This window comes from Trachypithecus francoisi, unplaced genomic scaffold, assembly GCF_009764315.1.
Source record: "Trachypithecus francoisi isolate TF-2019V2 unplaced genomic scaffold, Tfra_2.0 Lachesis_group4, whole genome shotgun sequence".
NCBI classification, from domain to species: domain Eukaryota; kingdom Metazoa; phylum Chordata; class Mammalia; order Primates; family Cercopithecidae; genus Trachypithecus; species Trachypithecus francoisi.
In genome coordinates, this window is record NW_022681469.1 from 23,609,736 (window position 1) to 23,625,640 (window position 15,905).

Here is a 15,905-nt window from a genome sequence, read left to right on the forward strand (position 1 = left end):
TGCCTGGTTGTCTGAATTTCTTAATCTATAAATAAAGATGTGAATGCCAGGTGTGTCACGAAGATGAAATAAGACAGTCCATATAAAGGCAGAGCACAGTGTACAAAGCCAAATGTCCAGTAACAGTCAGTGACTTAGCGGCTTTTGACTGTCTCTTCAATCTTGGTTTTTCTGTCACAGCCCAAGCCTCATCTGTCTTCTCCTTCTTCAAACATCTTTTGAATTCAAAACATCTAAGACAGGTCTCCTCAATCAACTTGGAAAGTGTATTTTGCCAAGGTTAAGAACGTGCCTGTGACGCAGCCTCAGGAGGTCCTGAGGACATGTACCCAAGGTGGTTTTACACATTTTAGGGAGATGTGGTGGGGGGTGCGGGGAGGTCCAGGTCAAAGGGGGTAGATAAGAGACAAAAGGTTGCTTTGTTCTGTGTCCTTGATCAGCCTTTCACTGAATACATAATTTGGTTTGGCTCAGTGAGTCCGCATTTTTTTTTCTTTTTTGAGACAGAGTTTTGCTCTGTTGCCCAGGCTGGAGTGCAGTGGAACAATCTCGGCTCACTGCAGTCTCCGCCTCCAGGGTTCCAGCGATTCTCCTGCCTCAGCCTCCCAAGTAGCTGGGACTACAGGTGTGCGCTACCACAGCCAACTAATTTTTTATTTTTAGTATAGATGGAGTTTTGCTATGTTGGCCAGGCTGGTCTCGAACTTCTGACCTCAAGTGATCCACCAGCCTGGGCCTCCTAAAGTGTTGGGATTACAGGTGTGAACCCAGCCAGAATCTGCATTTTTTACATAAACAATAGGGCAGAGGAAGCAATCAGACATGCATTTGTCTCCAGTGAGCAGAGAGATGACTTTCTGTCCCACATCTATGAAGATGAGCCATCAGTTCACACTGCTAGGGTGAAATTCCACAGAGCTGTTTTAGGGTAAAGATCTAGAGGTCCACTAGGAGTTTCCTTGTAGGCAAATTGCGAATGAGGTATGCAGCGTTTTTATCTTTGCAGCTATCTTATTTAGGAAACACATGGGAGGCAGGTTTGCCCGAGGCAGTGCCCAGCTTGACTTTGTCCTTGGCTTAGTGATTTGGGGGTCCCAAGATTTCTTTTCCTTCCACAATCTCATCGTCATGTTCTTTGGGGCTTCCTTTTGGACCAACTCCCATTGACTTTTATGTGGGTCCTGCCATGAGCTTCCTGAGCCTTGGGAGCCAGTGCCACCCTTTCCAGAACATTCTGCCACCATGAGGAGCTGGTATTTGCTTGCTTTGGACTTCATGAAGTGGGGTTTGATCAAGAGCTTTTGAGGAGGGGCTTTTAAGTGTTCTATGCAGAATCAGCGAAACTACACCTTCCTGGACTTCTCTCTTTAGAAGGCAGATTATCAGGTGTTTCTGGGTCTTTGGGAAACCAGCACAAAGGGTTGGAAGCATTTGTCTCTCAGGCTCTCACCTGAGCCTTGTGAGGCCTTTGCCGTACCCATAAGCCTTAGCGGCTGTGGCCGACAAGGAGTAATCTTCTTCCCTGTTAATCATCTCATTAGGCATCGCAGGGGTCAGGCTGTTCCAGCTATTTTGCAACGATTTCCATTCAGCTCAACCAGTCACAAGGAATCAGCTTAGAAAATGGAAAAGCCTCTATGTTCCAGCCAGAGCCTCACCCTCATCCCCCTCTTTTTCTGCCCCCTCGAACCTGGTTTCCAGAAAGTGCTCTTCTGCTGCACCCTGATGGGCTGTCCTCCGCTTGGTTTCCTGAGTGCTGTGGGGGATCATTAACTCCTCTGCAGTTACCAAAACTTATGAAACATTTCCTGCAACCGAATGCACCTTGGTTCCCTGCAGGACAGGCTGGAGCGGCAGCCTGTTATAGATGAGCAGGCAGTTAGGAGCTGAAGGCCCCTCCCTCCTGGGGGCTGCCTGGGCAGTACCAGGACCCGCCCTCGGTGCAGAGTTGTGCCTAGAGAAGTTAATCTCCATCTCCTGCAGCAGCTTCACCTTGTGTGTGTGTGTCTGTGTGTGTTTCCTGCCCTGCTTCCCCAGAGGAAGCCAGAAGGAGAAGACCCCAGTTGCCATGAACTCTGCCGTCACCAGCCTTGAGCACTCCACTTCCTCGGTGAGGCCCGGTGGGAGACAGAGGGAGAGAAAGATGGGGAGCAGCAAGAAGGGCTGGGGGGAGGTCCTACTGCCTTGAACAGGGGAACAGGAAGAAGGGCTGCGGGGAGGTCCTACTGCCCTGAACAGGGGAGCAGGAAGAAGGACTGTGGGAGGTCCTACTGCCCTGACTCCTTCTTAGTGCTAAGGCTGAGCCTCATGCTTTAGATCAGATGAGACCTGGGCAGCACTCCCTCCCCACCTCCAGCCTTAGTGCCCCTTAGTGTCACCTGTGGTTACCATCACAACAGACACAGAATCTGCCCCAAATAAACAGTAAATTACAAAGGAGGGGGGAAGATTTGGAAGATTGGATTTCCTGGCAATCCCGGCAGCTGATCCTGTTTGCGACATCCTAATGCAAGGGGTGGATCTGTTGAATCTGAAGGCCTGTTTTCCAAGTTGCATTTCAGTTTCTCTTTTCGGAAGCTTTTTCTGAATGGAAGCAAAGAGAGAGAGAGAAAGAAGTCACTTTTATCGAGCAGCCAGTATGCCCTAAGCACTTTCTGAACTTTATTTTATTCCAAACAAGTCAATGGAAACAGGCACTTCTGTTCCCGTTTTACAGATGAGAGACCTGAGGCCCAGAGAAGTCAAGTCACAGTGACACAATCTGATGGTCTCTCTAGCTGGGCCCTGAGCCCTGGTCCCACCACCCCCTCCAACTTATTTTGGCCACCTGAACATAACAGGGTGGACTAGGGGGAGACCCTCTGTTCTTGCCAATACCTGCTGCACAGGCCCGTTCTGCAGCCCTAATCAGGCCCCGCCCAGATGTCTGGGGACAGGGACCACCCACCATCCGGGCTGGGCTCTCAGGCTTCCCTGAAGCCGGGCTGCCGCCCCTGCCTGCTGCTGGTCAGCCTTCCAGCAAAGAGCCACACACATTCTCTTCTGAGAAAGTGTAGGAGGCACCAAAGAACTCACGTCACTCAGCGGAGGTGCCACTAGCTCTCGGGAGCCAAAAACAACCCCTAAACAACCACATGAAAACTTGGGAAATGAGTTGATTCCATTTTCTGGAGACTGTTGTGTGTTCCCACATTTTTGGCTTCCCTGAGACAAACTTGAGAGTGGGGGTTCTGGGCACCTATCCCTCTCCTTCTCAGCGGCCTTTCTTCCTGCTGTTTTTCTCACAGCCTCAGATCAGCACCCAGATGACAAAGTCACCGTTCTGAGATGCTGCTGGTTTTTGGGAGCACATGGCTCTGCTGGAACCTCCTAGAGTTACAAACTGGGGGAAGGCAGCTTCCCGACCCTGAAAGCTTATAACCCAGCTAGGCAAAAGCAGGAAGAGGCAGCATCTAAAACATATCTCTGATACAAGGGAGAAAATGGCACATGATGCACCAGAGATAAAGGCCACAGGCAGTTGGGGAATCAGGAAAGGTGATGGGGCAGGAATTTGAGCTCCTCCAAGGAGGCCGCGAGTACAAGAAGCAGGTGGTGGAGATGGAGGGGGGCCCCGGGGTGAGCAAAGGCACTGAGGCAGGACCATGGAGGCCACACCCGGAGAAACCCAAACAAACCCACTGGCGAGAGCCAGGTGAATGGGAGTGTTAGGAAATGAGGAAATGAGCCCAGGTCAGGTGAGCCTTGGAGGCTGGAAAGAAGGAAAGGCTGTATGGGGTATATATGGTGTCAGAGGGGAAAAGGCATTCACCTGCCCCCAAGGAATCCCCCGCCTTGTTATTTATTTATTTTTTTTTTTTTTGAGACGGAGTCTCACTCTGTGGCCCAGGCTGGAGTGCAGTGGTCAGATATCAGCTCACGACAAGCTCCGCCTCCCGGGTTTACGCCATTCTCCTGCCTCAGCCTCCCGAGTAGCTGGGACTACAGGCGCCCGCCACCTCGCCCGGCTAGTTTTTTTTTTTTTTTTTTTTTTGTATTTTTAGTAGAGACGGGGTTTCACCGTGTTAGCCAGGATGGTCTCTATCTCCTGACCTCGTGATCCGCCCGTCTCGGCCTCCCAAAGTGCTGGGATTACAGGCTTGAGCCACCGCGTCCGGCATCCCCCGCCTTGTTATTACTGCTCTCCGCACATCTCTGCTGCCTCCTGCTCTGCTAGTCTGTCCCTGGGAGCTGGAGGACTGTCCTTGTATGCCCAGGGCCACACCTGCAGGTGACAGCCCTGGACTCCACTTATCCCTGTGTGGAACCTTCCCCCTCTGGTGGACCTCAGACAAGCCTTGTAACCTCAGTGAGCCTCAGTCTCCTCATCTGTCAGAGGAAAGCAATGAGATGGTGGTGAGACTTAAATGAGATTTTTTTTTTTCCTCTGAGACAGTCTTGCTCTGTCTCCCAGGCTGGAGTGCAGTAGTGCAATCTTGGCTCACTGCAACCTCCGCCTCCAGGGTTCAAGCGATTCTCCTGCCTCAGCCTCCCAAGTAGCTGAGATTACAGGTCCGCACCACCACACCAGGCTAATTTTTGTATTTTTAGTAGAGGTGGGGTTTCACCATGTTGGCCAGGCTGGTCTCGAGCTCCTGACCATAAATGATCCACCTGCCTTGGCCTCCCAAAGTGCTGGGATTACAGGCGTGAGCCACTGTGCCCAGCCTAAGCGAGATGTGTTGGAAACTCTTTGTAAACTGCAAAATACTATAAAATGCCAAACCTGCATCAGGATGCCTCTTTTGATCAAGTCTTATGGTGAAATTTACAATCCATGCATTGAGTTGACAGACTCCTCCAACCAGAAGAGGAAGCTGTGGCTCATATGCTCATACCATTCTCAATGTCAGGGAGCGCTCTGTGAAGAATTCATTCTTCCTCCAAAAAGGGGCTTGCAAGCTTGCTTCTGCCGCTGAATGAGTCACAGGCACAGACTTCTCCCAGCAAGGGATTCTCTGGGATTAAAAAGTACTTCATATATATATATATACACACACACACATATATGTGTGTATATATATGTATATTTTGATTTTTTTTTTTTTTTCTAGTAGAGACAGATTCTCCCTATGATGTCAGACTGGCCTCCAACTCCTGGGCTCAAGAGATCCTCCCACCCTGGCCTTTCAAAGCACTGAAATTACAGGTATGAGCCACTGTGCCTGACCTACCTATATTCTGATATGCTCTGAGGTAAGGCATCTCCTGCTCTAAGCTATCTCTGGGCTGTTCCTTGTTTCTGTGAATGTCTTTAAGCCCTTCCTCACTGACACACAGGACTCTTAGCATCCTGTATCCCTGCTGTTCATTTCTATGTCCCCCTCTTTGCCTAGATGACTTGAGGAAGTTTACAACAAAAGGCGTATTTATAAACAATTAGGTGAATAACATAGAGATCAACAACCGAGCACACAGAAAGGAGAAGAAAATGAGTATGTTCAGAGAAGAGCTGGGATTATTGAGCTCAAAGTATTCTCCCAGGCTCTGAGCTTTCTACCAGTTCTGGCTAGTGGGCTTCTTGGTCACACTGTCTTCACAAGGGAAGGACAAGTTGTTCTCAGGGAAGGCAAGGTTTCTCCTGGTTCTATGTTCTAATTTTTTTTTTTTTCATGTGGACCCTCAGGATCCATTTCCAAGAAAACTGTTTTAAAGCAGATGCAGAAGTGGCTTCCACGACCTTCCAATGGTCCACATTGATATAGACAGACCTTAGATGATTCAGAGATCATCAGACTGTGAACAGTCTTTGACACTGGCTCCTGCTCCGCTGGGAAAAAAAAGACAAGTAGGTTAGAGCCCACATTTTTTCCCCATTATGCTGTCTCCCTCGCCTTCACCTTCCCAAGAATTCCCAGAGGTCCTGGGAGAGGGTGCGATGTGAGCTTGCTGGCAGGACACACACAGCTGGAGTGGCCACGACCCTGTGAGCTCATTCACGGGTACACACAAGTGGATGGCACACATGTTGCACGCATGCTAGCCTGCGGGCATGGTTATGACCCCTCCAGATTCTAGAGGGGGAGACAGAGGCTGGGAGAGGCGATGTCAGGTGCTTGTGTGGTTGCTGAGCCTGGGGGTGACAGAATCACATTGGCCCAACTGCTGCTGCTCTTCTGTGACTTGCCTGTTCAGAATCCATCCGTCAATCACTCCATCTCCCTCTCCCCCTCCTCTTTCCTCAATAGTGAATTTTCTCGCCGTTCCTTGTGGATCCCTCCACACATTCACTGAAACCTCAGCATAAGCACTCAGGACCCAGAGCTCTCTCCAGTCTACCTTTGGCTCAGCTTTGACCACTTTAGGAAAACCTGTGTTCCAAGCAGCCTCAATACATCCTTTTTTCCCTAGAAGTCTAAAGAGAGTAGGCATGATGTTTCGGAAGAGTTCCAACCAGCTAAAGTTAGAGATTTATTTTAAAAAATCAGTTAGAAAAATTCTCCATAGTCATTGGTTTGTACATTTATTCATTCGTTTCATCAGTGCCAAGAGCACTATGTGCTAGGGATGGAGATAGAGAAGTTATGGGACTACAGTCTTTTGAGTAAGGGATCATAGGATTATGATATGAGTGTTTGGGGCTGTGGTAAACATGCTCATGATTCCGTAGGAGTCCCTGAGGAAGGGCAGACCTTCTCTAGTCTGAGGCTGGCTGCGGTGGAGTCAGGGAGGGCTTCCTGGAGTAGGTGAGCAGTCACTAAACAGATGAGCTGAAGCAAAACTCTTACATAGATGTTTTAGGACCTAGAGTTAGGAAATAAATGAGCAAATGCTGATTTGTGCTGAGAACCAAATGATCCTGCAGAGCTGAACCAGAACCAGGTCAGTTGACCCCCGTATCAGGATCCTGGACCTTAGCCCTGGGTTCTCCTTGGTGTGCAATGCCAGGCTTCCTCCATTCCTGCCATAGGACTTCGCAGGAGTGTACTGGGAAGGAATTAGGATGAGCATTTGGCAGCGCTAGGCCCCCATGGAGAGGGACTGGCTTCCTTTATCTCCACACAGGACAGGGTGCCGCCCACTCCACCCACCTCCCCATCCTTTCCACCCAGCACCATCCCAAAGTTAGGGCTTCCTTGGGGGGACCAATACTCTTACAATAGTGGTTCTTAACTGGGGGCAGTTTGACCCCCAGGGGATATTTGGCAGTGTCTGGAGGCATTTTTGGTTGTCAGATGTTGGGGGAGGGAGTGCTACTGGCATCTCATGGGTAAGGCCAGGATGCTGCTAAGCATAATATCGCGCACAGGACAGCGCCCATGCCACCAGCGCCCATGCCACCACACACAACACAACAAAGAATCGTCCAGTCCAAAACGTCAATAGTGCCGAGAGGCTGAGAAACCCTGTCTTAGAATATAATGTTTCCTTAGCAGAGTGCTCTCCTGGAGATGGTAGGGGATGACTGCACAGTTCTTCTGGTGGCTTGCTTGCCTCTTTCCACATCCAAGTTAGTGGTAACCCCCACCCCCATCTCATCTTCTGCTCCTGCTTCTGCAGAGCAGAGCTGCAGATCCATTTAGGTGCAGGAAGCACGGTGCTCAGGACCCATGAAAATGCCCTCATGTCTTTTAAAACTGAAAGAAAAATATGCACTTTAAGGTCAAAGAAAAGGTTTTAATATATTAACATAGGCCAGGTGCAGTGGCTCATGCCTGTAATCCCAGCACTTTGGGAGGCCAAGGTGGGCAGATCACCTGAGGTCAGGAGTTCGAGACCAGCCTGACCAACATGATGAAACCCCGTCTCTACTAAAAATACTACACACACACACATACATATTCATCTTTACACCAATGTAGTCCCCAAGTATAATTTATTTTATTGTATTTTTGAGACAGGGTCTTGGTCTATTGCCCAGGCTGGAGTAGAGTACAGTGGCACAGTCATGGCATACTGCAAGCTCAACTCCTGGGCTCAAGTGATCCTCCTACCTCTAAGGATAGTAGTAGCTGAGACTACTGGTGTGCACCACCACACCTGGCTAATTTTCATATATTTTGTAGAGATGGGGTCTTGCCATGTTGCCCAGGCTGGTCTCGAACTCCTGAGCTCAAGTGATCTGCCCTTCTCAGCCTCCCAAAGTGCTGGGATTACAGGAGTGAGCCATCATGCCCCGCTTCCAAATACAATTTTAAATACGTTTTATATGGAGGAAGGGGCCCACAGAGTCCAAGTGCTCAGTGCCTGTGAGCATCATAACATGGCCCTGCTCCGGAAGTGATTCTCTGAGGCTGGGCTGATGTAAAGGGTATGTGGGCAGGGAGCTGGGCATTGGAGTGGATGACCTCGACATTCTCTTTGGAACTGTCTCCATGAGAAGCCTGCACTATCCTCAGGCTGTGTCACTGTAGAGACCTGCCCTCTGTGATCTGGCTGGGGACTAGCACCCTGTGGAAACACATCACATAGAGTGACCTGATCTTCATATTGGCAGCCTTACCACCTTCTGGCCACACCAGAGACAATGCTGTCATGTTCTTCTCACTCATGACCAGATGCTCAAATGGTGGCCCTAAGCGCATGTGCAAGGCCCTTTGAACATGTGGAAATATGGAAGCTCAGAGTAATTAGACCAGATAATATTGACGAGGTGATTATACTGTGCCAGGCGCTAGGCTATGCGCTCATGCTCCAATTTGATTTTCTCGTCCATCTGTGAGGTAGGTGCTACTGACATTTCTTTTATATAGATCAGAAAACTGAGACAGAAATATAAGGAACGGGCCCGATTAGTAATTTATCCCACCAATAAGTTGGAGGGAAGGTCTATAACTCAAAGTTAATTTTGGTTAAGCCGAGAGGAATGCAAGCTGGCTATCATTCTGTATGTGTGGCACTCATTTACAGTGTTACATTCATTCATTTCATCTACACTGAGCACAGGGACTTCACTAGAAGCTGGGTGAGTGAGAAGAGAGAAACAATCCATGCATGCTGGAAACTGACATTTCAGCAGAAGGGATGGGTAAGGAAACCACCCATTACGATAGACATGTTGTGAGGAGGGCTTTGGCAGATGGAAACACGGGTCCTTGTGGGAAAACTACCCATTTTCTGATCTTGGAGTTGGCCCCATCTCCTCTCCCACAAAGCTGCTTCTCTGCCAAGGCATCGGGTAAGACACCCACTCCCCCCGTGTGGCCCCGGACTTCACACAGAGGCCCTGCTGCAGATCCTAGCATAGGAAGCCACTGCTCTTTTGAGTCTGCACCTAAAATCCTGAGCTGGCCCACAGTTGTCCCCATCCGACTGCCTCTTGCGTTTTGAAGGCCGTCTGTCCGGTTGAGATCAGGAAGTCCACTTGATCACTCTTGAAATGCCCAGAGGTGTCCTTTTCTTGTTCCTAGCAGAGGGGTGATGCTGTGCTCAGCTCCCAACCTGTGGCCAAAGCAGGAGGACGGATAGGCAGCCCAGGAGTCCCGCAGCAGCCGCCTGGTCTATGGCATCTTGGACATCCTGCCATGTTATCTCTGTATCTTCTTGGAGATCCAGGAAATTCCTCCTGAAGAGGCTCTGCCTCAAAAACCACATCAACACATAGTCAGGTCAAATGAAGTTGTTGACCTCTCGCAGGAACTCAAAGCTCCTCCAGCCTCTCTCTCCATGGGTGTTGGGAGGGGTGTGGAGGATTAGAGGAGGATTTTCCCTCCTACTGCATTGACTGGCCATATCCAAGACTGACTGGGCCATTGTTCTTCTAGGTGGGTTCACTGGACTGGTTAAAGGCCCAGTTCTCTTGGAGGAGGTGAGAGGTACCAGGCCAGTTCTCCTTCTTTAGAGCAAGCCCTGCGGATGATAACTTCTCTTCCAAGTTCAGCTTCCATGAAAATGCCTGGTGGCCAGGCAAGGTGGCTCATGCCTTAATCCTAGCACTTTGGGAGGCCAAGGCAGGAAGATCACTTGAGATCAAGAGTTTGAGACCAACCTGGCCAACATGGTGAAAATACAAAAATTAGCTGGGTGCGGTGGCTTGTGCCTGTAATCCCAGCTACTCAGGAGGCTAAAGTAGGAGAATTGCTTGAACCTGGGAGGCAGAGGTTGCAGTGAGCCAAAATTGTGCTACTGCACTGCAGCCTGGGCAACAGAGTAAGACTGTCTCAATAAATAAATAATAAATAAATAAAAGGCCAGGCGCAGTGGCTCATGCCTGTAATCCCAGCACTTTGTGGGGTTGAGGTGGGCGGATCACTTGAGGTCAGGAGTTCGAGACCAGTCTGACCAACATGGTGAAACCCCGTCTCTACTAAAAATACAAAAATTAGCCAGGTGTGGTGGTGGGTGCCTGTAATCCCAGCTACTCAGGAGGTTAAGGCAGGGGAATTGCTTGAACCTAGGAGGTGGGGGTTGCAGTGAGCCAAGATCTTGCCATTGCACTATAGCCTGGGTGACAGAATGAGACTCTGTCTCAAAAAAGAAAAAAAAAAAGAAAAATTGCCGGTACGATCAAGAGATTTATTTGCTAATGAGGGGTAGTTGACCCTGTCTGTAAGGGTGGTTATAGCTAGTGCTTCTGGGCAGGCTATGAGATGGGCAATCTAACACTGGTGGATTCTTGGCCTGGAGAATATTATGGTCTGCATTGAATTAGTGGGTAGCAGGTCCAAGAACATCTATGAGAGACTATGAAGGACTGTAGGAACAATGGCAAGGATTGTCAAAGTGCCCCTACAACATGTAGGCACCTATTCTCTGAAGCTCCCCCACCCCCTTATCGTCTTCCCCAAGGGGGCAGCCAATTTTTAGATGACCACAATTTGTCTGCTGAATCTGCTGGGTTAACCAGAGAAAGAATGCAAGTGGGGGACTTGGTCTTTTAGTGAGTTCAAGGTCTCCCCTTCCTCCTACACACATTGCATCCTATCCCCTTATTCTACTGCCAAAGAGCAGCACTGATCACATCGGGCAGATTATTTCAGGGGATTAACCATGACTGGTTAAATGGCCTCAGAGATAGTTGAAGTGGTAACAGGAGCTGGAACTGCTCCCTTAAAGAAGGCCTGGCCATTTCTCTTTTGCTTTTCTTTTATGGCACCTTCCAGCCATATGGCTGGAGAGACATGGGGCTTGTGCTTCCCATGTGGACTGGCCCAGGTTTCTTCTGGGGTCCCAGGCCTGTCTCACTATAGACGGTGGGCAAGACACTCATGTGCTCTCTCCCTCTGGCTCGGAGGAGAGGGTGTGGTCCTTGGTCCTGTTGGGATCCCACATTTTGAGATTCAGCTTTGCTTGGGGGTGAGTGGGGATTGCAAAAGCAGGCCTGTGCCATGTATGGATATTTTTTAGGTTTAATTTTTTAAAGACAAATCAACCTTCCTGTGGTCTAATTTAGCTCACATTGAGGTTTGGATCAGAGCCCCAACTAAATAAGAACATCCTGATTTGCCTTGCTTTGCCTTCTTTGTGTGCATATTTTGCTCTGTGTTGTGTGGAGCAGGAGTGGTTGGGACAAAGATCAGGTGTTCTGGGCCTAATTCCTCCTGACAGCACTGGATGGGAACTCTGTGTAGAGCAATGCCTTACAGCCAGCTCTTCCTTCCTTCCTTCCTTCCTTCCTTCCTTCCTTCCTTCCTCCCTCCCTCCCTCCCTCCCTCCCTCCCCTTCCCTTCTTCCTCCTTCTTCTCCTTCCTTCCTTCTGTCCATCTCCTTCCTTCCTTCCTTCCTTCCTTCCTTCCTCCCTCCCTTCCTCCCTCCCTCCTCCCTCCCTCCTTCCCTTCTCTCCCTCCCTCCCTCCCTCCCTCCCTCCCCTTCCCTTCTTCCTCCTTCTTCCTTCCTTCCTCCTTCCTTCCTTCTTCCTTCCTTCCTTCCTTCCTCCCTCCTTCCCTTCTCTCCCTTCCTCTCTCTTTACTTCTTTTGTTTTCTTTCCCATTTTTCCCTCTCTCCCTGTTTCTTCTCCTTTTCTCTCTTTTTATCCCTCCCTCCTTTTCTTCCTTCCTTCCTTTTCTTCCTTCTTTCTGTCCTTCCTTCTCTTCTTTCATTTTTTATCTTGACTAACCCAGCACCTAACTTTTATAAACCAAGCCTACATCTGCTGGCTTGATTTATGCTGTATTCTTAGGGGATGAGGTGGAGAGCCAATACTCTTGGGTAAACATGCAGTGGGACATTGGCCGCTCCTGCAGATACCAAATCAGAGTGATTCTACCAGCACCAGGAACAATAAGACCCTGTGGAAATGCTGGCCTCAGGTATCAGAGAGCCAGTTGCATGGAAGTGGAGAAGCAGGTGGCTTCACATGTCTGTTCTCAGAATGTTTGGCTCAGTGGCCAGATATGTGTGGGGACTGGAGCCATATATTGGCCAGTTAGCATGGCTAAGAATAAAACTGACAACAGCCCACAAATGCCCCCCTAGACCCGGCCAACCTTTCAGCTCTGGGGCTACAGTGTGTGATATAGAGGCTGCATTAGTCTATTTTCACACTGCTATAAAGATACTACCTGGGCTGGGTAATTTATACAATAAAGAAATTTAATTGACTTATAGTTCTTCATGGCTAGGGAGGCCTTGGGAAACTTACAATCATGGCAGAAGGCAGGCATGTCTTACATGGTGGCAGGCAAAACAGAGAGAGTGAAAAGCCCAGGGGAGACTGCCATTGATTGATTGATTGATTGATTGATTGATTGAGTCTCACTCTGTGGCCCAGGCTGGAGTGTAGTGGCTCGATCTTGGCTCACTGCAACCTCTGCCTCCCAGGTTCAAGCAATTCTCCTGCCTCAGCCTCCTGAGTAGCTGGGATTACAGGCACCTGCCACCACGCCTGGCTAATTTTTGCATTTTTAGTATAGATGGGGTTTCACCATGTTGGCCAGGCTGGTCTTGAACTCCTGACCTCACGTGATCTGCCTGCCTCGGCCTCCCAAAGTGCTGGGATTTGGGCCTTGTTTAATAATGGCCTTGTTTAAAAATGGCCAAATAATGGCCACAGTGGGCCTTGTTTAATAATGAGCCTCTTGCCTTGCTCTTAAGGCCCTGTCTTGGTTCCTGTTATGCCCTCCTATGCTTGCCTCCCTGCCTTGGTTTCCTCCCCAGGATATGAGTTCCTGGAGCCAGGGCCCTGATCCCGAGGCCAGTTCCTATGGCTGGGTCCCTGCTTCTCACCACCAGGCCTTCCTCGTTCCCCCTGCTTGCCTTGTCTTTGCTTGTCACTCATGGCCGGGTGACTCTCAGAGCAGTGGGAAAGGCACCCCTGTTAATGTTGGGCACTGTCTGGTTTGGATTATGAGAATGGAGCTGGAGGCCACAGCATCACATGCCCGCTCCTCTCATTCTCTGCCCACAGCACTTCCTCACAGCCCTGGGGGGCCTCGTGGCAGTGCCACTCATCCTGGCCAAGGTCGTGTGCCTACAGCATGATGTCCTGACACAGGGCTACCTCATCAGCACCATTTTCTTCATCTCCAGCATCTGCATGCTCCTGCAAGTGTTTTTAGGGGTCAGGTAGGTAAAATGGTTCCCCACAGGTTCTGACTTTTACCTGCCAGGGTGCCAGCAAGGCCTTCTTGGCTCATGGCTGGAGAGATGGTTGGGAAGCTGGTGTGGCATAAGGGAGGGTGCACAGGGTTAGGAGACAGAGCCTGGGTTCAAGTTTCAGCTCCATCACTTACTCTCCACATTGGCTAGGATTCTTGATGGGAAGTAACACAAATCCAGATCAGCTTGGGCATAAATGTATGCTTTATTAATGGATAAGGTGGAAACAAGAGAAACGCAGGGGTGTATCCAAGCCTCAGGAACACGATGAAGCAGGGACTAAAATGCTGCTGGGATCCTCTGTCTCTCAACTCTGCTCAGGCCTGCACTTAATATTTACAAGACCCCCGGCAGGAGTACAGATAGAGACCCAGATACTCCGTGTCTAAATATTGGAAAGTTATAAACCAAGCTGACAAACTCTGAATAAAACATGTTCTCATCATTCTACCTGGAAGGCCAGGTTTGAACTTAGAATCTTCTGCCCAGTTGGATCTCTGCTTTGGAACCTGGCAACATGGCAGGGACCAGTCCTCAGCCTGCAGCCTCCCAGTTCTCTCTCCACTTCAAGCTTTACTCCAAATCACAAATGGTCTCCATGTATGGTTGTGGACACCCCAACCTGCACATCCAACTTCTTTTCTCGCCTCCATGACAGCAGACTCCCCAAATAGCTGCCCCCAAACAGCTGGCTCACGGCCATCTTTGGGGTGTGTGCACCTGTATCATTGCCTGCCCTCAGCAGTGTCTACAGAAGACACACAAGCAGCCTCTGGAAGAGGCTCAGGGCCATTTGGGCACAGAATTTCGGGGACTCAAAGGGGAGAGGGACACAGACCTCAGGTTAGCACATCCCCTTGGCCCTGCAGACTCCTCCCTGAGAAGCTAGAGTGGACCCTTTAAGGCATTGGGCTAAGTGCAGGAGGCTCTCTTCTGGCTGGAGGGCAGGACCGTCTCTTCATTACTCTGCCGGTGCCTGGTCTTCTTACTTGCAGACAGCCTTCCTGCACGTGTGCATTAGGGTTCTCAGAGAAGCAGAGCCAATAGGATATATAGAGATATATGAAGAGGAGATTTATTACAGGAATTGGCTCACACAGTTATGGAGGCCAAAGTCCTGCTACTTGCGATCTGCTACTTGCGAGCTGGAGAACCAGGAAAGCTGGTGGTTCAGGCTGAGTCCAAAGGACTGAATGTTGAGGTCAGGGTAGGGTAGGCCAGTATTATAAGTTTCAGTCTGAGTCTGAAGGCCTGAGAACCAGGATTACCAGTGTCTGAGGGCAGGAGGAAATGGCTGTCCCAGCTCAAGAAGAGAGCAAGAGAATCCAGTCTTTCTCTGCATTTTGTTCTATTTGGGTCCTCAGTGGATTGGATGATTCCCACCGCATTGGTGATCTTCTTTACTCACTTCACCAATTCAAATGATAATCTCTTCCAGAGACACCCTCACTGACACACCCTGCAATATGTTACCAGCCATCTGGGCAGCCCTTAGCCTGGTGAAGTTGACCCATAAATTCAACCATCACAACGTGACTGCAGGCAGCACTCCTAGACATCCTCCTACTTACCACCCAAAAGCAAGTGAGGGCTGCTCTGGCTAGTCTCACATTGTAAAATTCCAGGAGAGCTCTGTTGCCCGGCTCTGGAGCTGCCTGGGCAACAAATATGGCAACTCTCATTCGGGAAGATTTCCCAATAAAGCAAAGTAGAGGAATTCTGTTCTAGGTAGACAAGACAGCAGACATTCAGTGTGGTTTGGGACCTGTGCAATGCAGCTAATGAGTACATGTGCCTCTGCTCCCTTACAGTATCATTGAGATGCTCATTTGGTATAATCAGTGGAATCCCTTTTTTAAAATAAAAAAATCAAGTCCTCATGTTCATATGTGGGCTGCTAAAATTAGCCCGAGTGAAATGGAGCTCTATTACTCTGGCCTGGACAAAATTGTGAAGCCAGGAAATGTGTCTTTGGAGACCATTCCTTCCTCATTTCCACACATCCTCTTTTTTCACGCTCTCCATTACCATTCCCTACGCCATTGTGATTCCCTAGAACCTCACACAATGGCTTTTTTGGGTTACCACCTTCTTGGGACATTTCTTTGTAGGTCCTCTAGATCTTTCTCATTCTCCTCCCTCCCTGCAAACCTGTTAGTCTGGTGTTCCTTCCCTTATGTTTATTTAGCATCCAGTCCAAAGAGAGAGTGAGTTTTGCGCAACCTGAAGCTTAGATGGTTTTTGGTGTCCCCTTTAAGAAAAAGAACAGAAAATTACAAATATAAAAGCGTGCACAAAAGAAAATATTTATTTAGATTTAAGAAAGTAATTACAACAAATTACAGGTGTTAAAAAACAGATAAATACTACAAATGTCACACATTTCAGAA

General features: G+C 49.2%; 1 protein-coding gene across 1 annotated transcript in view; it reads left to right on the forward strand.

The window, feature by feature from the left end:
• Nucleotides 1–3,540: 3,540 nt before the first annotated feature.
• Nucleotides 3,541–15,905, forward strand: part of LOC117072121 (solute carrier family 23 member 1-like) — a 56,941-nt gene continuing 44,576 nt past the window's right edge. The window contains 3 exon segments of the mRNA XM_033192086.1: nt 3,541–3,618; nt 9,448–9,526; nt 13,317–13,482. Coding sequence (XP_033047977.1) covers nt 3,541–3,618; nt 9,448–9,526; nt 13,317–13,482 — 323 coding nt within the window.